The sequence below is a fragment of the Bombina bombina genome, chromosome 3 (assembly GCF_027579735.1).
Source record: "Bombina bombina isolate aBomBom1 chromosome 3, aBomBom1.pri, whole genome shotgun sequence".
Lineage (NCBI taxonomy): Eukaryota > Metazoa > Chordata > Amphibia > Anura > Bombinatoridae > Bombina > Bombina bombina.
In genome coordinates, this window is record NC_069501.1 from 310,836,045 (window position 1) to 310,863,044 (window position 27,000).

At 38.2% G+C, this 27,000-nt stretch overlaps 1 protein-coding gene across 1 annotated transcript in view; it reads left to right on the plus strand.

Moving 5' to 3' along the window:
- PDK3 (pyruvate dehydrogenase kinase 3) overlaps positions 1-27,000 on the plus strand; it is a 301,385-nt gene that overhangs the window by 168,325 nt on the left and 106,060 nt on the right. Inside the window, exon 3 of the mRNA XM_053706421.1 lies at positions 4,671-4,742. Coding sequence (XP_053562396.1) covers positions 4,671-4,742 — 72 coding nt within the window. The remainder of the gene's footprint in view (positions 1-4,670; positions 4,743-27,000) is intronic.

The following is a 27,000-nucleotide window of genomic DNA, read 5'->3' on the forward strand; positions in this document are numbered from 1 at the left end:
CACTGTATTAGGGTCAAAGATAATGATCTGAAATTGTTACAAAAGAATGCGGCTGCTGAATGACACACTGGACATCTAAAAGAAAAAGCCAAGAGAAGCAAAATGACTTAGACCAGAATTACCTGACACAACACACTCCAAAAAACCAACACATCAGTACTGACAGCACAAGTCAAGGACCACTGCTTACAAAATCAGTGACACTGTACCTCTAGGACCACTGCTTTTTGTTCCGGTGTGAAAAAGTTCCCCAACAGTAGAATAGGCACATGCGCTAATGCCGGTTACGAGTAAGTTGGAAAAATTACAGGGATCAGAAAAAGATCATAATGTCACAAATGACGAAAAAGGGGCGGAGCCAGACGGACATTTTCAAACAGCAGCGGCGGCAAAAGTAAGTGATTTTACTTGCAAACAGAATATCTGTAAAATTTGTGCTATATTTGTAAAAAAACGATCTATGGCAACTTTATAGATATAAGCTAAAAATATTTTTGGGTTGACTGTCCCTTTAAGGCTGCTCCACTCTTGGAATCCTGAAGGTAATGGCTGGGTGACGCTGGGCTGGGCAGGGCAGGGGGTGGTGTGAGCTGGGCCAAGGGGAGGGGCGGATGCTGGGCCGAGGGGAGGAGGCTGGGTGCTGGTCTTCAACAATTTCCAGGGCGGTCTGATTTCCCAGCCTCTCCCTGGTAAAAAAATAGAATAAGTGAAAAATACAATTGGATTTTGTTTAAAGATTCTGTCTTTCCCTTAATTGTTGCTTGTTATTAAAAGGGACAGTTTTGAATCAAATAATCCTTTGCCATTGACCCAGAGAAAGAGGTACATTTGATGATACAAGTACATTTGAAAGTTTTTTGCTTAATTGTATGCTTATTTTTAATCATGAAAGTTTGATTTCTATGTTCCTTTAAATAACATCCAAATGGCTAGATTACGAGTTTTGCGGTTAGCTGAAAAAGCAGCGTTAACAGGTCCTAACGCTGCTTTTTCACTACCGCTGGTATTACGAGTCTTGCAGGTTTAGGGGCACCGCACACTTTTTTGGCCTTACCACAAACCGACTTACGTAAAGTTCGTAAACCCTTTTTTCTATGGGACTTCCATAGCGCCGGTATTACAAGTTTGTCCTGGGAGGCCAAAAAGTGAGCGGTACACCCTCTACCTCCAAGATTCCTAAAGCATTTTAAAGTCAGTAGTTATGAGTTTTACGCTACAAAGCTGTAGCATAAAACTCATAACTAAAGTGCTAAAAAGTACACTAACACCCATAAACTACCTATTAACCCCTAAACCGAGGCCCTCCTGCATCGCAAACACTATAATACATTTTTGAACCCCTAATCTGCCGCTCCGGACATCGCCGCCACTAGAATGAACATATTAACCCCCTAAACTGCTGCACTCCCACCTCGCAAACACTAATGAAATATTATTAACCCCTAATCTGCCGTCCCCAACGCCGCCGCCACTATTCTAAATTTATTAACCCTTTAAACCTAAGTCTAACCCTTACCCTAACACCCACTAACTTAAATATAATTACAATAAATCTAAATAAATATTACTATCATTAACTAAATTATTACTATTTAAAACTAAATACCTATAAAATAAACCCTAAGCTAGCTACAATATAACTAATAGTTACATTGTATCTAGCTTAGGGTTTATTTTTATTTTACAGGCAAGTTTGTATTTATTTTAACTAGGTAGAATAGTAATTAAATAGTTATTAACTATTTAATAACTACCTAGCTAAAATAAATACAAATTGACCAGTAAAATAAAACCTAACCTATGTTACAATAACACCTAACACTACACTACAATTAAATCAATTCCCTAAATTAAATACAATTAAATAAATTAAATTAAATTAGCTAACTCACAAAAAAACAACCACACTAAATTACAGAAAATTAAAAAACAAATTACAAGATATTTAAACTAATTACACCTAATCTAATAGCCTTATCAAAATAAAAAAGCCCCCCAAAATAAAAAAAACCCTATCCTAAACTAAACTATCAATAGCCCTTAAAAGGGCCTTTTGCGGGGCATTGCCCTAAAGAAATCAGATCTTTTACCTGTAAAAAAAAATACAAACGACCCCCCAACAGTAAAACCCACCACCCACACAACCAACCCCCCAAATAAAAGCCTAACTAAAAAAACTAAGCTCCCCATTGCCCTGAAAAGGGCATTTGGATGGGCATTGCCCTTAAAAGGGCATTTAGCTCTATTGCTGCCCAAACCCTAACCTAAAAATAAAACCCACCCAATACCCCCTTAAAAACAATCCTAACACTAACCCCCGAAGATTCACTTACCGGAAGAAGTCTTCATCCAAGCGGCAAGATGTCCTCAAGGAAGCCGGCAGAAGTGGTCCTCCAGACAGGCAGAAGTGGTCCTCCAGATGGGCAGAAGTCTTCATCTTCAGACGGCATCTTCTATCTTCATCCTTCCGGCGCGGAGCGGGTCCATTTTCAAGATATCTGACGCGGAGCATCCTCTTCTTCCGACAGACTAACGACGAATGAAGGTTCCTTTAAAAGACGTCATCCAAGATGGCGTCCCTTAGATTCCGATTGGCTGATAGAATTCTATCAGCCAATCGGAATTAAGGTAGAAAAAATCCTATAGGCTGATTGGATCAGCCAATAGGATTGAGCTCGCATTCCATTGGCTGATTGGAACAGCCAATAGAATGCGAGCTCAATCCTATAGGCTGATTGGATCAGCCAATAGGATTGAACTTCAATCCTATTGGCTGATCCAATCAGCCAATAGGATTTTTTCTACCTTCATTCCGATTGGCTTATAGAACTCTATCAGCCAATCGGAATCTAAGGGACGCTATCTTGGATGAAATCATTTAAAGGAACCTTCATTCGTCGTTAGTCTGTCGGAAGAAGAGGATACTCTGCGTCGGATGTCTTGAAGATAGACCCGCTCTGTGCTGGAAGGAAGAAGATAGAAGATGCCATCTGGATGAAGACTTCTGCCCATCTGGAGGACCACTTCTGCCTGTCTGGAGGACCACTTCTGCCGGCTTCGTTGAGGATATCTTGCCGCTTGGATTAAGACTTCTCCCGGTAAGTGAATCTTCGGGGGTTAGTGTTAGGCTTTTTTAAGGGTGTATTGGGTGGGTTTTATTTTTAGGTTAGGGCTTTGGGCAGCAATAGAGCTCAATGCCCTTTTAAGGGCAATGCCCATCCAAATGCCATTTCAGAGCAAATTGGGAGCTTAAGTTTTTTTAGTTAGGCTTTTATTTGGGGGGTTGGTTGTGTGGGTGGTGGGTTTGACTGTTGGGGGGGTGTTTATATTTTTTTTAAAGGTAAAAGAGCTAATTTCTTTGGGGCAATGCCCTGCAAAAGGCCCTTTTAAGGGCTATTGATAGTTCAGTTTAGGCTAGGGTTTTTTTTTTTATTTTGGGGGGGCTTTTTTATTTTGATAGGGCTATTAGATTAGGTGTAATTAGTTTAAATATCTTGTAATTTGTTTTTTATTTTCTGTAATTTAGTGTTTGTTTTTTTGTGATTTAGCTAATTTAATTTATTTAATTGTATTTAATTTAGGGAATTGATTTAATTGTAGTGTAGTGTTAGGTGTTATTGTAACATAGTTAAGGTTTTATTTTACAGGTCAATTTGTATTTATTTTAGCTAGGTAGTTATTAAATAGTTAATAACTATTTAATAACTATTCTACCTAGTTAAAATAAATACAAACTTGCCTGTAAAATAAAAATAAACCCTAAGCTAGATACAATGTAACTATTAGTTATATTGTAGCTAGTTTAGGGTTTATTTTATAGGTAAGTATTTAGTTTTAAATAGGTATTATTTAGGTAATAATTGTAGATTTTATTTATATTTATTTAAATTATATTAAGTTAGGGGGTATTAGGGTTAGGGTTAGACTTAGGTTTAGGGGTTAATAAATTTAGAATAGTGGCGGCGACGTTGGGGGCGGCAGATTAGGGGTTAATAAGTGTAGGTAGGTTGCAGCGACATTGGGGGCGGCAGATTAGGGATTAATAAATATAATGTAGGTGTCGGCGATGTTGGGTGCCGCAGAATAGGGGTTAATAAATATAATGTAGGTGGCGGTGATGTCCGGTGATGTCCGGAGCGGCAGATTAGGGGTTAATAAGTATAATGCAGGTGTCGGCGATGTCAAGGGTGGCAGATTAGGGGTTAATAAGTGTAAGATTAGGGGTGTTTAGACTCGGGGTTCATGTTAGGTTGTTAGGTGTAAACATAACTTTAGTTTACCCATAGGAATCAATGGGGCTGCGTTACGGAGCTTTACACTGCTTTATTGCAGGTGTTAGGATTTTTTTTTAGCCTCTCTCCCCATTGATGTCTATGGGAAAATCGTGCACGAGCACGTACGACCAGCTCACTGCTGACTTAAGCAGCGCTGGTATTGGAGTGCGGTATGGAGCACAATTTTGCTCTACGCTCACTTCTTGCCTTTTAATGCCAGGTTTGTAAAAACCCGTAATATCAGCGCTGTAGGTAAGTGAGCGGTGAGAAAAAAACTGCACGTTAGCACCGCACAGCTCATAACGCAAAACTCGTAATCTGGCCGAAAGAGTTTTTACCAATTTTCATATTTTATATATTTGTAATAATGATTGTTGTGCTTTTTTGTTTTTAAAGGTACTTGCAGAGTTTCCTTGAGCTGTTAGAATATGAAAATAAGAGTCCAGATGAAGCTGATGTTTTGTATGAGTAAGTCATTTTCATTTCCATAAAAATATTCCTTTCAGAGGTTTTCACTGGGCATTTTGGTGTATATGTGATTTGTGCACCACAAAATGGGTAACTTTAGGGGGGGCAGAGCGAACGGCCGACCAAGATGGCCACAACACACTGAGGCTTCTCAGACAGATTGGGTGAATGATACCTTAAAATGCTCTAAAAACAGCCTTTAAACACTAATTATATCTAAGGGACTACTAAATAATTGTGCCGAGATACCGATAATATATTCTGACAGCTTCAGGTGTATCTGTGAATAGACGACCACCACATTACGATTTGAGGCCTCTATTGAAACTATGTTGCACCATTCGACTACAGCAACACGACGATCTAGAGGCACAGAAACCTGCACAGCCTTAGTCCTCCCGGAAGATTGAAACAACTCTACCCAACTGCTGGATTCAATTGGAGAAATCTGAGGCTCAGTCATATAGATTGTAGATCAATGTTAAGACACGTACCCGTCTGCACAGATCACACACAACACTCCGGAGGGTCGGGGATCCGCTCTGGAGTACAGGCAGACCCACAATCAAACACCGGTGTCACAAAAGGACATCGGAAGCAAATAGTCGATTGAAATAACTCCTGATCAGCCGCAGACCTCAATAATAGGATTAAAAACTTCCTATACTAGGTTCTCATACAGCCTTCAAAAATATCAAACTACATTTGGCACGAGCCGCCATTTTCTGTGACACCACTACCTCCACATTTTATACTATGCAGCTTTATTCTCCAAAGTGAATGTATATTTGACACGCAGAATAGAAGTACAAGTAGAGGAGAAGAAAAACTTTGCATATACACTTTAATAATTCTTGACTGACGGTGGTGAGGGGTGTCCGGAATCACATAAAGATACCTTTTAGCTTCATCCTACATTCAGAAGCACCTTTTTGCATTATTAATATATGATATAACTTACAACTTATTAACAAACTGTTTAAGTACTTAGCCTGACCACAAATATCCCTAGCAATATATCTATACGCAGGTTTACAAAACCTTAAGGACACATTACTCCAGCAGAAAGTGACACGCTCCCCCCCCCCTTTCCAACTGCCCTTGGTGACAGCGGGTCATACCCAGCATCCCCTTTACTGTGATTATCCTTTGAGGATAAACTCCCTGGGGACTGGCTTGTAATTGAAGACTATAACCAAAAACAGCAAGATACAAACAGCACATACATTTCCTCATTTAACTGGACGTTTTGTACTGGCAATGTCTTGCAAGACACCGTATAATAGGTAACAATCATATACCACAGTTGCGAGTATACCATCAATTCTGCAAAATGTCTCAAAGAAAATCTGCAAAAAGTGAAAAACTACAGAAGCAGCCTCAAACTGTCCAAAATACAGTAAATACTTTTTTCAAACATGCAGACAAAAATAAAAGTAAGAAAAGCACAGAATTAACACAGACATCCTTTGAAGAGAATTCATGTGATATGGAGGAAACTTCTAGATGCTCATCCCCAGTCACTCCTGAAAGTAGAAACGACAGTCCTATCACATATAAAGCAATGGAAGCTCTTATTGACCAGGTCAAGTCCTGCATAAAGGATGAATGCGCAAATTTAAAGAAGGACATTAACGAACTAGGACATAGAGTGGACTCACTAGAGGAACATGAATATGCCATATCTCAAAATGTAGCAGTCCTCTCTTCCTAAGTTTCTAAACAACATCAGCATATTACTGAATTAGAGGACAAACAGAATGATTTAGAAAACCGGTCATGAAGGAGTAATCTTAGTTTTAGGGGGATTCCCGAATCGGTACTAAATAACGAAATTCAAAGTTATCTGCAAGCCTTTTTTGTTGCATTAACCAAAGATAATGCAGAAGACATTCCTGAAATAATCCTTGATAGAGCTCATTGCTCTCTACGCCCTAAACTGGCAGAAGACTTACCACCCAGGGATATTATTGTTCACTTCCAAAACTTCCAACACAGGGAACGGATTTATAATTATGCTAGGAAACAACAAGCTATAATGTTCCAGGGCCACCGCTTACAGGTGTTACAAGATCGATCAACAAGGACTCTTCAAAAATGCAGAGATTCCTCTACCCTAACTACCCACTTACGCACATTAAAAATCCCCTACAGATGAGGTTTCCCGACATCTGAGATTGCTGTAAAAAATGGAAGGACAACGGAATGTAATTCATTGTCTGATGTTGAAAGCTTCTGTAAAATGATGAACATCCCACCACCAGAAAGCAAAGAAAACTCGACATTCCACAAACAAGCATCACGAAAGACATTCCTAAACCACAAAGACGTCCTTGGACTGAGATGTCCACTAAACAAAATAAAAGACGGCAAGCCAATTTCGCCGACCATGATAAAGAACCACCATGATGCTAAGCTGAGTATTTGTGACTTTTCATTCCTTAAACATCTCAAACAATCCATTGTTAATGTGGTAGGTTAGATATAGATAATTGCACCATTATGCCTATAAAATAATTAGGTGTCTGTTTAAAGTGATGGTAAACTCTCCCCTTTATAAAATCAGATCTGGAATGTAAGCGCTATTTTAGATGAAGTTTAATTCATTAGCTGTAATGAAGATGCAGTATAACTTAGTTATTAATATAAATATGAAATTCAAATACTGCATGCTCCTCCGCCCACTTCAAAAGTAAACTTTTCTGTGAGCTAACAGATTGAATTGTTGTCCAATCAGCGCTCTCCCCATATGGCACTTTTGTTGTAGCTAGAGCATTGATTGGAGAGTAATTCAATCATTTAGCTGACAGGAAAATTGACTTTTGAAGTGGGTGGTGTAACGTGGGGTATTTGAATTTCATATCTATATTAAAAACTAAGTTATAGCGCATCTTCATTGCACATGATGAATAAAACCCCATCTAAAATAGCGCTTACATTCCAGATCTGATTTTAAAAAGGGGAGAGTTTACCATCACTTTAATATATTACTGTAAGTTTGTATATTTCTGTTATGTTCCCGTGGGCCAGACTAACATATAAGACCTAAACTTCTCATTATTTCTTAGTTGCTTCAGTTTAACAACAAGGATATGACCTATAACTCACTGGCTTCGGGGAAGTTATCTTTAAATATGTTTACATCTGAACCTAAGTGGCTACTGCGTCACAAGGCTTTGAAATGTAAATTTGGATGGTATTTTCTGGTTAGTATTATCTAGCATGTTTTATGCCAAACTTCTTAAAGAAGACAACTGTTAATATGTGCTACCATATGCCATTACCTTAAATGTTGGATAACTAAGGCTCCATTTTCTCAATGTTTCTTTTTATTATTATAGATTTAAGTTGCTGTTAAGTTAAGTTATACATTGTTTATAAAGGTACTTTCAAACCCAGTCTGACACACAGCTCCCTAAACTACATCACCAAACAGGGATTGATTGGTTTATACCAACATACTCTCTGAACAATTCACTGTAAAACCCCTCCCTTTAAACATACCTGTATTGCTATTTTGTGTGCATTTTATCCTCATACCCCACTATATATATATATATATATCCTATGTATTCTGTTAAACTTCTCAATTGTCTATTAATCTACATTTGCTGGCAGTAATAATGACTACATATACTAAAGAAGGCCAAATTACTATAGCAAGTCAAAATGTAAAAGGATTTCTATCTGTAGAAAAAGATCCATAGCTTTTTATGATTTTTATAAAAAAGGGGTTGACATTGTTATGACTCAAGAGACCCACTTTAAAAAAATGTAATGAACCTGAACTTTCAACTAGATACTACTACCAGCATTTTTTTAGCTCAGGCTCACACAGGAAAAATGGAGTTTGTATTTAATTTAAACGACGCACCCCCTTTGAACTATTACAGAAACAGGTAGTGCTTTGCTATGGCAGCCCAATTACACTAGCAAACATTTATGCCCCAAACAAATGTTTTAATAGATATCTCTAAAGGTCCAGTTATACTAGGGGGAGACTTTAATTTTCCTATGAACCCAGCATTAGATACTTCTACTGGAAAATCATATCTTCGCAACAGTCAATTGAAAAATAATAGCGCAGCCCTACAGACACTTACTCTATTTGATACTTGGAGGACAGTACACACAACACAAAGAGATTATACCTTTTTTTTCTCATCTGCAACATTCCTACTCCAGACTGGACTATATCTGCTGTAACCAAACATTCCTGACAAACCTCATTCACTCCAAAATATCCCATACATCCTGGTCGGATCATAGTATGGTCATCACTACTTTTAAATGGTCAACTAAACCACAAAATAAACTTAATTGGAGACTTAACGACTCTATTCTCACGAATCAAGACACAGTAGACAACATAATAAAACATGCTTAAAAATACTTCCTCATTAATAGACCCACAGACACAACAATTACAAATAATTGGGAAGCATATAAATGCTATATGCGAGGCATACTGATTAAACATAATGCCAAGCAACGAAAGTTTAGATCGATGCAGTTCACCTCTTAATCACAAGTCCTCAACACACAGGAAGGACTACATAAGCTAGACCCAAAATCTACCCAGAAACTCGCTAATTTGACAATAGGTAAAGAAAATTTCAATAAATTCCTAGTACAAAATGCACATATGAGAGCCCTTACTACCAAATCTAAATTCTTCATAGAAAGCAATAAAGCAGGCCGTCTATTAGCCAGATCTTTCAAAAAAACAAAATTATAGTACTTTTATCAGGTCTCCCACACATGCCTCAGGCAAATTCCTCAAAAAAATGAGGATATAAATAATTTTGTGTGTTTCTACTCTAAATTGTACAATCTCAACCCCAATGTGACCCAGGATAAAATAAACGCTATAGATACTTATTTGGAAACCCTAGATATCCCTTCTATACCAGACGTAGACAAACAAATAATAGACTCACCAATCACACTACAAGAAATCAAATCCACAATACAAATGCTTCCAGCGAGTCAATCTCCTGGCCCAGATGGGCTCACAGCAAAATGTTATCAATTACTCCAAAGCCAATTTAACCCACATCTACATAATCTCTTCACCTCTGTTGATCAAGGTAATACCTTCTCTCAATCACTACTAGAAGCCTTAATTATGGTCATAACAAAACCAGACAAACCCAAGGACCGAGTAGAAAATGATAGCCCTATATCCCTTATAAATGTGTACATAAAAATATATGCTAAAATACTTGCAACCTGGCTAAACTCAGTTTTACCAAAGATAATTCACCCAGACCAGGTAGGATTTGTAAAAGGGCCCGGCGGCAAAAGATAATACAATCAGAGTTCTTCCCTGCAAGTAGCTTTAGATAGACATAAGCCCCTCACTCTTCTTTCTATAGATGCGGAAAAGGCCTTCGACAGGGTAGATTGACACTTTATGTGGAGGACCCTGTCAAAATTTGTTTTTTCAAGCACTTTAATCACCAGAATCCAAGCGTTATATCACTTCCCACACTCTAAACTTAAAGTCAACAGTAATATATCACAATCGTTCCCCATTTTAAATGGCACACGTCAAGGATGCCCTCTATCCCTCTTACTGTTTGCTCTCACAGTCAAAATCTTAGCCATACAAATCAGGAAAAACCCAGCTATTCAAGGTATACAATATGGTAATATTACCCAAAAGTGCCTTCTGTTCGCAGATGATATAATTCTCACACTACAATCCCCGACTACCTCTTTACCTGCACTAATATATATTGTTGAGAATTATAAACAACTTTACTATAAACATGGGAAAATCTGGACTCATGTCAATTAACCTGACTCCATATGATTTAGAATTTGTGACTCGCAATACTAACTATACTATTACTAACAAACTCAAGTACCTGGGCCTGATAATCCCAAAAAATGCACAAGAAATATTTAATGACAATTAAATAGCACTCCAAACTAACACACAGAAACTATTAGAAACATGGCATAAACAAGGCCACTTATCATGGATGCGGCAAATTAACAGAGTTAAAATGATTATTGTTCCCAAATATCTATATATTATCCAAACCTTACCAATAACTTTACCTAAACACTATCTCAACACTAAACAAAAATTGTTAAATACCTTCATTTGGTCTTAAAAAACCCAGAATTGCCAAATACACAATATACCTTAGCAAAGAAGATGGGGGTCTTAATGTACCTAATCTAACAAACTACTACAGAGCATCACACTTAAAGGGCCACTAAACCCAAAATCTTTCTTTCATGATTCAGATAGAGAATAGAAATTTAAACAACATTACAATTTACTTCCATTATTTATTTTGCTTCATTTTTTAAATATCCTTAGTTGAAGAAAAAGCAATGCACATGGTGAGCCAATCACACAATGCTTCTATGTGCAGCAACCAATCAGCAGCTAGTGAGCATATCTAGATATGCTTTTCAGCAAAGAATATCAAGAGAATAAAACAAATTAGATAATATAAGTAAATTAGAAAGTTGTTTAAAATTGCATTCTCTTTCTAAATCATAAAAGAAAAAATGTGTGTGGCATGTCCCTTTAACTAGAATAATATCATGGAATCATGCATGCCCTTCTAACCTATGGATTCAGATTGAGGCATTTTTATATAATACTCAATACATGAGACATAAATTGGCTTTCTAAATTGAGTAGACCAGATAATCTCTCGAATAACAGATATATCAAAGCCACCTTAATGGTTTGGGACCATGTTATCACACACACACACAAGGAATATCCACCCCAGTATCTCCCTTATTCCTGTTGTTAAATAACTGACTCTTTCTACAACATAGTCCCTTCACACATACAAATCCAACTGAGCAATACCAAAACCTCCCTATCTACTTAATAACAGATACTGCTAACAATAAAGATCGCATTTTACTAAGTGAAGAAATAGGGACCCAATTTCAAAACTGGTACTCTTATTTACAAATTAGACATGCAATAAACACCAGTCCATATAAACAAGATATCCTGAGACCCCTTACGCCTTTTGAAAAAATCCTACTATAAAAAAGCACACCTTTCTAATATACCGGTATAGCCCCCTGTATTTGTTTGGTGTCTTTTATATTGTATTGTACTGTACTTTTATCTTTGTACCCATAGACAGTGCTGCGGAATCTGTTGGCGCTTTATAAATAAATAATAATATATAAAATGTATAGAAGCTCATTTCCTGAGAAAACCCCCACATATTTAGAGAAATGGAATTAAGAGTTGCATTCCATTATAAATGGTGATGAATGGAAACGTTGCTTTAAATTAAAATGACTAATTCTTCTTCCATTTCACTAACTTTAACTGAGCTTAACTATAAAATATTGGCCCAATGGTATCTCACACCTCAACGCCTCTGAACCATCTACCCCAATACTTCCTCTAGCTGTTGGATAAGATGTGCTGGAGTGGGAACTATAACACATATTTGGTGGTCCTGCCCCAACATTACTAACTTTTGGATACAATTAGAACGCTACATAAACCAAACTTTAGACACTAACATCTCTCTTAACCCGAATATTATCCTCCTTAACCACACCACACACCTAAGATGCGTCTATCGTAAGAAACTATTCCACATAATGCTGACATGTGCTAAGAAATTAATTCCCAGACTTTGGGAGACACAGCAGATCCCCACTTTGTCTCAATGGGTTTCAGAAGTGGATCATATTCTCATGCTTGAGAAAATGCACTATTGTTTCATAGGGAAACGTTATTTTATCCTTGACATAATATTTCTATGGGAGCATATAGATATATTATAGTATTCTGCCTTGCTATGAGTGTTATGGACTCTGTATTAAAGCAAGGTAGTCACTCCAAGAAACCTTTTCATATTAGAATATAAATGTTATTACTGACCTAGGATATGCTCTACAACATAAGATTGGTATATATAGAATATTCCCTACCCTTTAATCCCTTCTTCCCCTCCATGTACCCCTCCCTCGTTCCTCAAACTTATTACCCCCAAACCACATGCACACCAAACTATAATAGAAAATGTGGGTTGTTTTGCCCAATAACAAAATGGGTAACTTTAGTACTTATGTCCATTTGACTCATAAATTGTAAACATGTATTTATTGCATCTTGCAAGTCTTTACATTTAAAAGTCTTTAAAAAAATAATTAGCAATTTAAAGAAATTGTAGATACTAACCTGCACTGCTTGCCACTATCTCATGTCTTGTTTATGCAGAAAGTGTTACCCTGATTACAATATCATGACTGCCAAACAGTTAACTCTCTAATGTTATGTTGGATATCAGTGTCATAGTCACATTAGACATTGGTGATGTTATCTTGTTGCATCCATCTCTGGTATCCAAGGGGTTAATCCTATGAACATCTGTAATGATCAAATAACCCTTTCTGCAACCCCATCTGTATCCTAACTCCTATCCCATTATCTCGGGAAGCACAATTCCCTACAAGATAATTAGAGGCAACATTGTTCTTGTGGGTTCCTTTGGAAGACCAAGATTTTTCAGGAAAGTCACTTCAGATATTCCGGCTTGTGCCCCCGAACATAACAGACTAGATGTTGTGCTCTTGATTAACTGTATAGCTAGGTGCAGTGAGAGATCTATTATGTCAAGTTTTATAAGTCTGTAGTCTGGGACAGGACGGAATAAATTCACGTAAACATTTAATACAGTATGTGGATCCCTGAAAAAGTAATACACAAAAATCTGTTTTTTTTTATATATCTTCTTACAATAGTTTTACATGGATATGTAACTCTGCATTTAAAATAAGCAGTGTAAAGGTTTAAGAAACAATAAAGTATGTATGTTAAATGTAAAACATTTAAAATTTAGCGAATTAAAGCCTAGGATCAAAAAATAGTCTTAAAAAAAGGGCCACTTTAATTTATTAAAGTTTATAAAGACGCTTATTTTTTTAAAAATACTTACCATTGCGGTATGGTAAACATAACGCTGATCCTCAGCCCGCAGCTCCTGCTTTCATCCATATGTTAAAGAAAGGAGGAGTTGCATATCCTTGTAAAACTATTGTAAGAAGATATATAAAAAAAACATAGATTTTCGTGTATTACTTATTCAGGGGTCCACATACTGTATTAAATGTATACGTGAATTTATTCTGTCGGTCCCAGACTGCAGACTTATACAACTTGACATAACAGATCTCTCACTGCACCTAGCTTTACAGTTAATCAAGGGTATCTGGCACAACATCTAGTCTGTTACGTTCAGGGGCACAAGCTGGAATATCTGAAGTGACTTCAGATATTCAAGATTTTGCAGGTCACTTCGTCGCCGGGATAAAGATTGAAGAAGCCGTCTGGATGAAGACTTCTCGCCGCCTGGATGAAGATCGTTCAAGCATGACTTCAAAAACTGTAAGTGGATCGTCGGGGGTTAGTGATAGGTTTTTTCTGTATTTTTTTTTTAGTTTAGGGTTTGGGCATGTAAAAGAGCTAAATGCCCTTTTAAGGCCAATGCCCATTCAAATGCCTTTTTCAGGGCAATGGGTTGCTTAGGTTTTTTAGAGTTAGGTTTTTTATTTTAGGGGGTTGGTTGGGTGGTGGATTTTACTGTTGGGGGGGTCTTTGTATTTTTTTTTTACAGGTAAAAGAGCTGTTTAACGTAGGTCAATACCCTACAAAAGGACCTTTGAAGGGCCATTGGTAGTTTATTGTAGGCTAGGTTTTTTTTTTGGGTGAGCTTTTTTATTTTGATAGGGCTATTAGATTAGGTGTAATTCTTTTTCATTTTTGATAATTTCGTTTGTTGTTTTTCGTACTTTAGTGTTTGTTATTTTTTGTAATTTAGTCTTTTTTATTTTTTGTAATTAGATACTTTGTCATTTTTAGAGTAGTGTTAGGATTTTTTTAATGTGTAGTTTAGTTTAATTTAATTGGTAGTTAGTTTAATTTTAGTTTAATAATTATATTAATATTACAACACACTAAAAAGCGCCCCACATTAAAAGGATATATGATGTGTAATTTACATCCAGAGAGAGATTCCAAAGATTCTTTTCACAGAGAAAGGGTTGCTGCCACCACAGATACACGGTTCTGGAACCGGATAAACTACAGAATAAAGATAAGAACAAAGGCAGGGCGCATCCCCTCTAAGTGTAATATGTTTGTTACAGACAAAATTTTCTTAAAAATACAATTTCAAACTCACACAATCAAACCTCAAACATGTGAGGTAGGTAAAAGCACTGGGAGAACAGCTTGTGGGTCTCTCAAGGCAAGTCTGCTGCAGTGTCTTAAATACAGCTCACTCGGTCTGGAGGTTTAGATGTTAATTCCTCACTAGTGGTCTCCAGTTACAGTTCCCAGAGACTCCTCAGGTCCCAATATTATCCCCAGAAGGATTAAAATGTTCCATATATAGCAAACAGTTAATGATTAGGTAAAGATATGCGTATAGCTACCACCACGCTCAGTCCTTAAAACAGCTGAAGCGCAAGTATAAAGCCGGCTTGCTTGCGGTTGCTGGAACAGCTGACGTGGTGACGTGATGCGGTGGGCGTGGCCTTACGCGTTTTGTAGGGGATCTCCCTACTTCGTCAGAGGCTTGCGGTTTAGGGGTTAATAGGTTTATTATAGTGGCAGCGGTGTAGGGCTTAATAACTTTAGTATAGTGGGGGCGATGTAGGCGGATGGCAGATTAGGGGTTAATAATATTTAAATAGTTTTTGCGATGTGGGAGGGCGGCGGTGTAGGGGTTAATAAGTTTATTATAGTGCTGACAATGTCGGGGAGTGGCAGAATAGGGGTTAATACATTATTTTTGTGGTGGCGATGTCGGGAGTGGCAGATTAGGGGCCTCGGTTTAGGGGTTAATAGGTAGTTTATGGGTGTTTAGTGTACTTTGTAGCAGTTTAGTTATGAGTTTTATGTTACAGATTTGTAGCATAAAACTCATAACTACTGCTTTTAGATGGCGGTACAGATCTTGTTGTTTTAGGCTGTAACGCTGTTTTTTTTAGCCTCAGCGCAAAACTCGTAATGGCAGCGCTATGGAAATTCCATGAAAAAACATAATTTTTAAGAGTGCGGTACTGACGTTGCGTTACAGGCTAAAAGGCTTGCGGTACACCTATACCGACAAGACTTGTAATGGCTGCAGTGCTGTTTAACGCTGAAATTACCATATTTTCAGCATTAAGACGAACGCACAACTTGTAATCTAGCTGAATGTTAGCTCTTATTGTTGCAATAACTGTCCACCCCCACTAGAAGCCCACACCAGGGTTCTACTGTGGTGGACTATTTCCACCGTAATTAATACATATACCTTACCTATATACTTTGTCCTAACCAATACCCACTTCCCTATTCCTTCTCCCTCCCCTCCCCACCTAAGGAAAACTCTAAACTAACGCCTAACATTCCAGATTTGCGGCCCTTAGTCGATCATGGCCACTCTTAAACTTTTAACACACATAATACCAGAGGTTTAAATTCACCACATAAAGGCAACTTAATGTTGAGATGCCTTAAATTCCATAACCCCGATGTGGCATTCCTACAAGAAACACACAGGGTGACCGATAACCCTCCTTGTCTTTTTTCCAAAGACTACATGGTTCTGGAATATGCACCACTGACCAAGAAAGTCAGAGGTACAGCATTGCTAGTTCATAAAAGAATAGCCTATGAAGATATACAGGTTATCAAAGACCCCCAAGCCAGATATCTAATTGTGGTTTGTAAGCTAAACCATGTGACCTACACCTTAGTATCAGTTTACCTACCTAATACCTGTCAACCCAACTTTTTACTTAAAATCCTTCACTCAATAGATTGAGTCAAACTAGGCAGAGTTATTCCTGCAGGAGATTTTAATATGACCTAGGATCCTAAATTGGATAGGAAAACCAAAAACCCCACTAAGACCAACCCTCATGCTGAGCATCTATCACACAGATTCAAAAATATTATGTCCCGTTCAGGTTACTATGACATTTGGTGGTCCTTCCATCCGAGAGATAGGGATTACACTCACTTCTCCCACCCCCATCGTACATATTCCCGGCTTGATTACATTTTCTGCTCTGCGGAAACCTTTGACCTTATTAAACATACTAGTATCTCAATATGCCCATGGTCAGACCACGATGTGGTAACGGCTAACCTTCTCTCCCCAGATAATCTCCGCACCAAAACCTCCTGTTGTCTGCCCCAACACATACTCTTGGACATTCCTTTTCGTGAAGAAATTCGTACGGAAATTAACCTTTTCATACAGACTAACGACAATGACTTGGTTAGCGAAAGCTACTTTTTTCCCAAAGTTTGCTTTATTAAGGGATTATATGATAATTTTTGTGCTATGTTTTTGTTTAATCAGTATATATGTACATATTTACACCTTTTATGTACTTATAATGTTCATTTATACAAGCTTATGTTTATATGGGATTTTGAACTAGTACCTCTGTCTACCTATTTAAGGTTCATTAAGGGTTAATCTTTAGGGGGAGGTCCCTTAGTCTGTTGTTAAAATATCATTTAATTAACGGATTATCCTTTTCATACAGACTAACAACAATGACTTGGTTAGCGAAAGCTTCTTTTTCCCAAAGTTTGCTTTATTAAGGGTTTATATGATAATTTTTGTGCTATGTTTTTGTTTAATCAGTATATATGTACATATTTGCACCTTTTATGTACTTATAATGTTCATGTATACCAGCTTATGTTAATATGGGATTTTGAACTAGTACCTCTGTCTACCTATTTAAGGTTCATTAAGGGTTAATCTTTAGGGGGAGGTCCCTTAGTCTGTTGTTAATGATCATTTATTAACGGATTATCCAATCAGCTATACCCTTAGGGTATATACATGTCTAACTATATGATGCACTTAGGTCACAGATGAAGGCGAGAGCCGAAACCCGTCTGACTGCAACTCTACATGTAGAATTTTTTTATTCTGTTTTATGTTCTATGCTCGACAAATAATAAAGATGTTTTCCTTATTTCTACCCATGACCCGCTTTTTCTCACGTGTTCTACTTTTAGAGACAACCTTATCAGGAGACAAGCCCACCTTAAAAAACAGGCGGGTCTTTCCCTATCTCAGTCCCACCTTCAAATACGAACTTTAGAAACTTTAAACCGGGCAGCCCCCTCACTTCAACTCACAGAACAAATCAAAAAAATTACCAATCACATTTGCCAACTTGAATTACAACGTACACAAATTTACTAAAAATAAAACAGCTGTTCTATCATAAAAGCAGTAAAGCTGACACTCTCCTGGCAAATAAATTAAAACACTGGACAGGTACTACATGTATCCATCAATTTGAAACAAAAACCAACTCCTTAAACTTTGTTCACAAATAGGGCAATGCGTTGCAAACTACTCAGGTCTTTACAACATAGAACAGACAGAAAAATTAAATCCTAACCCCCCCCCCCCCCACCAAATATCCATGCATTTTAAAAATCCCTTAAACTCCCAGCTCTTTCAGAAGAACAATGCGACTCCCTCACTACTCCCTTCACTCTGGGCGAAGTCAAACAGGTTATAAAAAATCCTTTAAAACCCCCAGGCCCAGATGACTTTCCAGCTCATTTCTATAAAACATTTATACAGGAATTATCCCCGATCCTTCTTAGACACTTTAATCTAGCCAGGGAAAAAGGAACTTTCAATATAGAATTCCTCTAAGCCACAATAGTCACCATTCCCAAGCAACAAAAAGACCCATCTTTATATTCTAATTACAGACCCATATCCCTCATAAATGTAGATGTAAAAGTATATGCCAAACTCTTAGCAAATCACATCTCTAAATTACTCCCTCATCTCATTAATCTTGACCAAGCAGGTTTCATACCCCACTGTGAAGGACCAGACAATACGAGAGATGCCTTCTAAATATACTCATTGAATCAACTAGACTTAATAGACCCTTTTCAGTCATTTCTCTGGATGCTGAAAAGGTCTTTGATCGGGTAAGATGGAAATACCTATGGGAAGTCCTGAAAATCTTTGGTTTCCCTACAGAGATAATACTGGCCATTCAAGCCATATATTCTACACCCACGGCTACAGTTAAAGGACTAGGATTTCACTCCCCTCCCTTCATGATTTCCAATGGCACAAGACAGGGCTGTCCCCTCTCGCCCCTCTTGTTCGCATTGGCAATTGCGCCCCTTGCAGAACAAATTCGCTCTGATAAACTTATAGATGTGATTACCTTATTTGGAATGACCCATAAAAACTCCCTCTTCACGGATGACGTGACAGTTCATTCAGCGGACCCGATCAATACATTGCCCAGACTTATGACCAACCTTAACACCTTTGGAAATTTGTCTTTATACAAACTTAACTTAACTAAGACAGAAATTTATACTAAAGACATTCCCCAAGACCAAGTACTGTCTCTACATAATACATACTAAGTTAACTGGACTGATACACACGTTACACATATTGGCATAAAACTTTCCAACAATATACCCCAGCTAATTAAAGAAAACTTCCTCCCTTTATTAAAGGATTACTGTAAAAAGATTTTTTGTATGTACAACGAATATATAAAAACATTTTTCAATATAAGACTAACAAAATGCACTTACTTTCAATGTGAAACGATCCGTTTGACATATTAAAAAATGTTTTTATATTTTTAGTCTTGACGACAACCCACTAATATGGGCTGTGCAATCATTCATTGCTTTCTCCAATCGGCGGCCGTCTAGTTGCATATTATTAATATTTAATTGTTGGCTTGTGCATGCGCATTACGTCCCTTAAGCTCACGCATCTGCTTCTGAAGCCAATATTATCCAATGACGTTGTACAAGTCTGCGCATGCGCATTTCAGCTAAGTGCCGCCATATTCAAACCTGGGTTCTCCGCCCGGATTGGACACCCAGCAACGTTACCCACTGAGTGGGTTTGGAAAATATTAAAAAATTGAATATAATACCGGCGAAAAGGTTAATTTTTAAAAATAAGAGTGATTTGAAAAGTGTATTTTTTCAAAACTTTTAATTGATTTATGCTAAGTTGATTTTTGGTTATAGTGTCCCTTTAACTGAATTACGAGCCCTAAAAAAATACATGGAATTATGACTCCATATCTTGGATAGGCCAAATAACAGCTTTAAAAATGTAATTCCTTCCCAAAATCACTTATCTCTTCAGATGCCTTCCAATAAGAAAACGAAAACACCTACTTTTACAATTTCAAAATGAGTTCACTAAGTACATATGGCTAAATAAATCCCCTAGAGTGGCTCATAAAATCTAACAAAACCCGATAAGATCTGGTGGCTTGGCCTCCCCCTCCATGGTTAGATATTATGAGGGAGCTATGCTCATGCATATACAGGGAGTGCAGAATTATTAGGCAAGTTGTATTTTTGAGGATTAATTTTATTATTGAACAACAACCATGTTCTCAATGAACCCAAAAAACTCATTAATATCAAAGCTGAATAGTTTTGGAAGTAGTTTTTAGTTTGTTTTTAGTTATAGCTATTTTAGGGGGATATCTGTGTGTGCAGGTGACTATTACTGTGCATAATTATTAGGCAACTTAACAAAAAACAAATATATACCCATTTCAATTATTTATTTTTACCAGTGAAACCAATATAACATCTCAACATTCACAAATATACATTTCTGACATTCAAAAACAAAACAAAAACAAATCAGTGACCAATATAGCCACCTTTCTTTGCAAGGACACTCAAAAGCCTGCCATCCATGGATTCTGTCAGTGTTTTGATCTGTTCACCATCAACATTGCGTGCAGCAGCAACCACAGCCTCCCAGACACTGTTCAGAGAGGTGTACTGTTTTCCCTCCTTGTAAATCTCACATTTGATGATGGACCACAGGTTCTCAAAGGGGTTCAAATCAGGTGAACAAGGAGGCCATGTCATTAGATTTTCTTCTTTTATACCCTTTCTTGCCAGCCACGCTGTGGAGTACTTGGACGCGTGTGATGGAGCCTTGTCCTGCATGAAAATCATGTTTTTCTTGAAGGATGCAGACTTCTTCCTGTACCACTGCTTCCAGAAACTGGCAGTAGGACTGGGAGTTGAGCTTGACTCCATCCTCAACCCGAAAAGGCCCCACAAGCTCATCTTTGATGATACCAGCCCAAACCAGTACTCCACCTCCACCTTGCTGGCGTCTGAGTCGGACTGGAGCTCTCTGCCCTTTACCAATCCAGCCACGGGCCCATCCATCTGGCCCATCAAGACTCACTCTCATTTCATCAGTCCATAAAACCTTAGAAAAATCAGTCTTGAGATATTTCTTGGCCCAGTCTTGACGTTTCAGCTTGTGTGTCTTGTTCAGTGGTGGTCGTCTTTCAGCCTTTCTTACCTTGGCCATGTATCTGAGTATTGCACACCTTGTGCTTTTGGGCACTCCAGTGATGTTGCAGCTCTGAAATATGGCCAAACTGGTGGCAAGTGGCATCTTGGCAGCTGCACGCTTGACTTTTCTCAGTTCATGGGCAGTTATTTTGCGCCTTGGTTTTTCCACACGCTTCTTGCGACCCTGTTGACTATTTTGAATGAAACGCTTGATTGTTCGATGATCACGCTTCAGAAGCTTTGCAATTTTAAGAGTGCTGCATCCCTCTGCAAGATATCTCACTATTTTTAACTTTTCTGAGCCTGTCAAGTCCTTCTTTTGACCCATTTTGCCAAAGGAAAGGAAGTTGCCTAATAATTATGCACACCTGATATAGGGTGTTGATGTAATTAGACCACACCCCTTCTCATTACAGAGATGCACATCACCTAATATGCTTAATTGGTAGTAGGCTTTCGAGCCTATATAGCTTAGAGTAAGACAACATACATAAAGAGGATGATGTGGTCAAAATACTCATTTGCCTAATAATTCTGCACTCCCTGTATCTCAATGGGGAGCACTTAATTTTTTAAGCAAATAGAAAGCTATTGAGCAAGCTTCTTTACCTAACCACATACATCTAAAATATTTGATCTGGACCCCCCACATTGTTGTAGATCTCTTGATATCTCCAATACGATTATCCAAGACAGGACTCCCAGAAACACACACACATCAGTGGTCCCATACGGGCGTCCAGACTGTCTCAGACTTTTGGATTCCTCCTCCACAAGACCGCTTTCGCACACTTGACGAGATTAGGGAAGACTATTTCACGCTATATGACCTTTGAATTTACCAGATTAAAAAGCTTTTTAGTTAGTTGGGGATTCAGGCCTGAATCATCCCACCCCCTTACCATTTGGGAAGCCACTTGGAAACAAAGCAACAGACTTCGTAAACCTCTTTCTATACACTAAGCCTTGATAGGCGACACAACACTCCCCACTTACTGAGATGGGCGATTAATTTAAACAATACCATTCCTACTAAAACGTGGCAATACACCTTTACACTAACAAAAAGGTTAGCCACTGTATTACCTTGCTGGAGACATACCACAAAATACTAACACACTGGTGCTATATCCCCACAGGTTTAGCTAAAATGTACGCCGCTGCCTCCCCTATGTGCTGGTGCAATTGTGGTCACATTGGTGACACTATGCATATCTGGTGGGATTGCCCCAAAATTAGACCGCTATGGAACACCTGCTTCCTCACACTATCCAAACTGGGCATCCCCCTACCCAGAACACCAGCCCTTGCTCTCCTTTATATTGGAACTCATACTCTCCCCATACACCACTCCTACCTCTGTATCTACTTATTTGTCACAGTTAAAGCAGCCATAGCCAAATCTTGGAAAGAAACCTCACCGCCAAGTTGGCCCAAAATCCTTAACTACATGGCATACATTTATACTATGGAAAAGAGTATCTTTTACTCATTAAACAAGTCAGACATTTTGAGCATATTTGAGTGGACTGGGGAGCGAGATTACATACTTTGTGGAAACCCAATGTCACAGCCACTGGGTAAATCAAGTCGTAAAACTCCCGCCTTGTTCCCTTTCTCCTTTCCCCTCACCGTTCCCTTACCCTCCCCATTTCCCACCCCCTATTTCTCCTCTTAAACTTCAGTAACTATGTTGTGTTTCCTTGTAAACACATAAGTTCCTTACTAAAAATGTAATTGTTTGACTTATGTGAATTTGTCTACAGAGGACCTATGAGTCCTTAATATTTTTTCATCTGTTATACCCTATTCATTGTTTATCTGTAAAATTTTGTAAAGGACCTGTGAGTCCTTGACTTTGATTCCTGTATCACACTTTTATTTTTCTATTTTTCTCTTTGTCATGAGAATTCTTCTTCAATAAAACAATTTAAAACTGAAAAAAAATATATACCGTCCTTTCAATTGTATATGGTTTTAATAATCTCAATGCCGTAGTGGCATGTAGCGTAATATATACATTGCCTTTTATCCAAGTTGAACTAAAGGCGTGGTGTATCGTCACACCCTCCTTACTCAGCCCTCCACTTCACCAGTCATCTAGGTTCATGGGTTGTACTTGTTAAATCTATAACTATGATACATTTTAGTGTGTCTGCAAAAAACATTTTTATTTTTTTATAGGTTTTATAATCTCTAAGCTTTTAAGCTTGATAATATTTATGTATCAGTATAACTTTCCCGAGTACTAGACATGATCATGTAAAACTATTTTAAGTTAAGATCGTGCTCTTATAGGTGCAAATTTCATACTATTTAATTATTAGACTTTTTCAATTTTGATAATTATGATTTCTCTACAGCTAGTAAATATAGTTTGTTTAGATTCATCATTTTCTAGTGTGACTGTGACTGTATCACTATAAATCTTTTCTTTCGTATTATGTGGAGAGTCAACAGGTGTCCATAACATGCGGGATATATTTCCTGCCACCAAGAAGAACCCTCACAAGAGATTTAATCCCTCCCACCTCCTCTCCCTACAAAGTTTGTTTTTGGCCTCTTAGGAGAGAGATTGAGAGAAGTGCACTGCAAGCAAGATTGTATTATTTTCTATCTAATTATTTATTGGGAGCTCAGACCTGACTTCAGACCCAGTACCCTTTTTCCATCTTCAAACAGGGAAGATTTCAGGATAATTTCTCCAAGATTCTGAGTGAAGCAGGGTTAATGGATTACCTAAATTATGGCATGTTTATATTCTCACGGATAAATCTCTCAGCCATAATTGCCCTCAGGTGTCACGGGAACTTCTGAGGGGGTGGGTAATGAAATTTTTTTATTTTTTTCTGAGGGAAAGTCTTTTGTTCTAGGGTTCTGAGAGGTTTCTTATAGGCGGTTTGTATTTTGTGCAAATACACTGATAATATAAAGTTTTGGAATATATCTTTATTTCCAATTACCTGCAGTTTTGCTTATTGGTTTGCAGTCATGTCTGTACACCCACTTAATTTGACTGACTCATTAGAAGGGACCCTTAGGGAACATACTGCATCCCAGAAACTTTCTGCAGTTCTTTTTCCCTGTTTATGGACCACATTAACCAGATTATTTGCAAGCCATAATCCTGTCAGTATAACACATGGCAAACATTTAGTGCCCATGTTCGATTTTGTGGCCCAGTGGGATTCTACTGACTTTTCTCCAGAGTTTAAATCCAGTATTCAAAAATATGACAGATATTTTAGCGGCTATCCCTAAACCAAGTAAGGGTAAGTGAAAATTAGGAGATTTACCTCACACTACCTGTAATATGCAGGGTTTTATCCCCCAGGCTCCGTAACCACAAACCTTACAAAACTCTGATGTGGCTGAGTCTCTGTCTGAGAATTCTGAGGGTGAAGTTTCCTCTGAGCACCTTAATCCTATGCCTGAGCCTGAGGCTGATCCCATATTAGATTTAAAGTGGACCATATCCACTTCCTACTTCAGGAAGTTGTGAATACCTTGCAACTATAAGAACCAATTCCAGAGGATTCCAAAAATGTAAACAAATAGAATCCAAGTTTTTAAAGCTCCGCCTAAACTGCCTAAGAATGGAAGAAACCAGGCATTCCTTTTGCACCTTTAACAGGTTAAAAAATGTATCCACTTTCAGAGATGAATTTAACTGCTTGGGAAGTAGTTACTAAGGTTGATTGAGCTATTTCCACCTTAGCTAGACGCACTGAAATTCCTATGGAGGATAGTTCTTCCTTTAAGGTTCCAATGGATTGCAAATCTGAGTCCTTGCTTAGGAAATTATTCTCCCAATCAGCTCTTCAGCTTAGACCTGAAGTTACAGTCACCTGTGTGGCCGCTGCGGCATCCTTCTGGTGTGATTCTCTTTCTCAGATGGTTTCTGATTAATCTTCTGAGGATATTACCAACTGCATTAAAGGCCTTAAAATGGCTAATGGAAAGCTATATGGCTTAAATCTTGGTCAGCTGACATGGTTTTTGAGAATAGACTATTATCAGTCACTTTTGAAGGGTAGATACTTTTTAAATCAGAATTGGATTATATTATCAAAACTGTTGCTGGGGCAAAAGGGTGCTTTTGTTCCTCAGGACAAGATATCTAAGGGGAAGTACAAACAAACAAATAGTTGTTGTTCCTTTCGCTTCCCTAGAGTTCAAAAGTCTGAATCCTCCAAAAATCCTGGAAATCTACATGAACATCAGACCTCCATGGCAATGGTTTCATTTGACTCACGTTTCATAGGATCCTTTAAAGGCAGCTGTCTTTGTTCAATGTGTTCAAGACTTAGAGGATATGGAAGTGAGCCAACCTGTTCCAATATCTCAACAGGTTCACGGTTTCTACTCCAGCCTCTTCATTGTCCCAAAGAAGGAAGGAACTTATCTTCCTATTCTGGACCTAAAAACTCTGAACAAATTTGTTGGGGTAACCTCTTTCAAAATGGGAACCACCTATACCATCTTGCCTCCAATTCAGGATGGTCAATTAATGACAACTATAGATTTAAAGGATCCATATCTGCATATTCCAATTCACAAGGATGCTATTCCAGTTTCTAAGGTTTGCTTTTCTCAACAAGAATTACCAATTTGTGGCCCTTCCCTTCATTCTGGCCACCACCCCTTGCATCTTCACAAATGTTTTAGGGGCTCTCTTAGCAGTGATCATAGCTCAGGGAATCTCTGCGACTTCTTATTTGGACGATATCTTGGCCCAAGCTCCATCTCTTTCTCTGCCTATTGCTCATACCCACAGAATGTTATCTTTCCTTCAGGAACGTGAATGGGAAATCATGTCAACTAAAGTTCATTATCACAAACCACAAGGGTGTTCTTTCTGGACGTGATAATAGACTTGGTTCAAATGCGCTTATTTTTCATGGAGCTTTGCAGAACCCAACTTCAGACTGCCTTTCTTTTCCTGAAGATGGCTCATTCTCCATCTGTAGCACAATGTATGGAAGTAGTGGGTCTTATGGTAGCAGCATCAGACGTGGTACCTTCTACTCATTTTCATCTTCGTCCTCTCCAATTGTCCATGCTTCAACACTGGTCAAAGGATTGTTTCTTTCTGGAACAGCAGATAGAGCTCAGTTCTTCAGTCAAACAATCTCTCTCATGGTGGAGGGAAAGTCCCTATTTGACCCTTGGAGCTTCTTTTCCTCTGCCTATCTGGACCATAGTCACTACGAATACAAGTCTGATGGGCTGTGGCGCGTTTGGGAGTTTCGATGGGTGCAGGAAGAATGGTCCCCACTGGAGGAGGGTTACCTATCAACATCCTAGAACTTCAGGGCCTTCAATCTTGTCCCCTTCTCAAACATAAACAATTAATTTGATTCCAGTCAGACAACATCAAAGTCTCTTAGCTATGCAAGAGGTATCTCACATTCTCATTCTGGGAGTGAACAACTGGGAAGCAGAATACCTAAGTTGTCAGTCTGTCCATCCAGGGGAATGGTCTCTTCTTCAGGACGTGTTTGATCAATTAGTCCTGAGGTGGGATCTTTCAGAAATAGATCTCATGGCGTCCAGATTGAACTGCAAACGTTTTGTTTATTGCGCCAGGTCAAGAGATCCAAGGGCTCACATGATAGATGGTCTAGTCTGCTCTTGGAACTTTTGTATGACCTATCTATTTCCTCCATTTGTTCTTCTTCCAAGAGTCATTGCAAGAATCAAACAGGTATTGACTTCTTTAATTCTTATAGCTTCAGAGTGGCTCCGCAGAGCTTGGTACGCAGACCATATACAGATGTAATTTCTTCCTCCATGGGCTGTACCCCTAAGGAAAGATCTGCTGTCTCATGGATCCGTGTATTATCAGGATCTCAAATCTATGAATTAGATGGTGTAGAGGTTGAACAA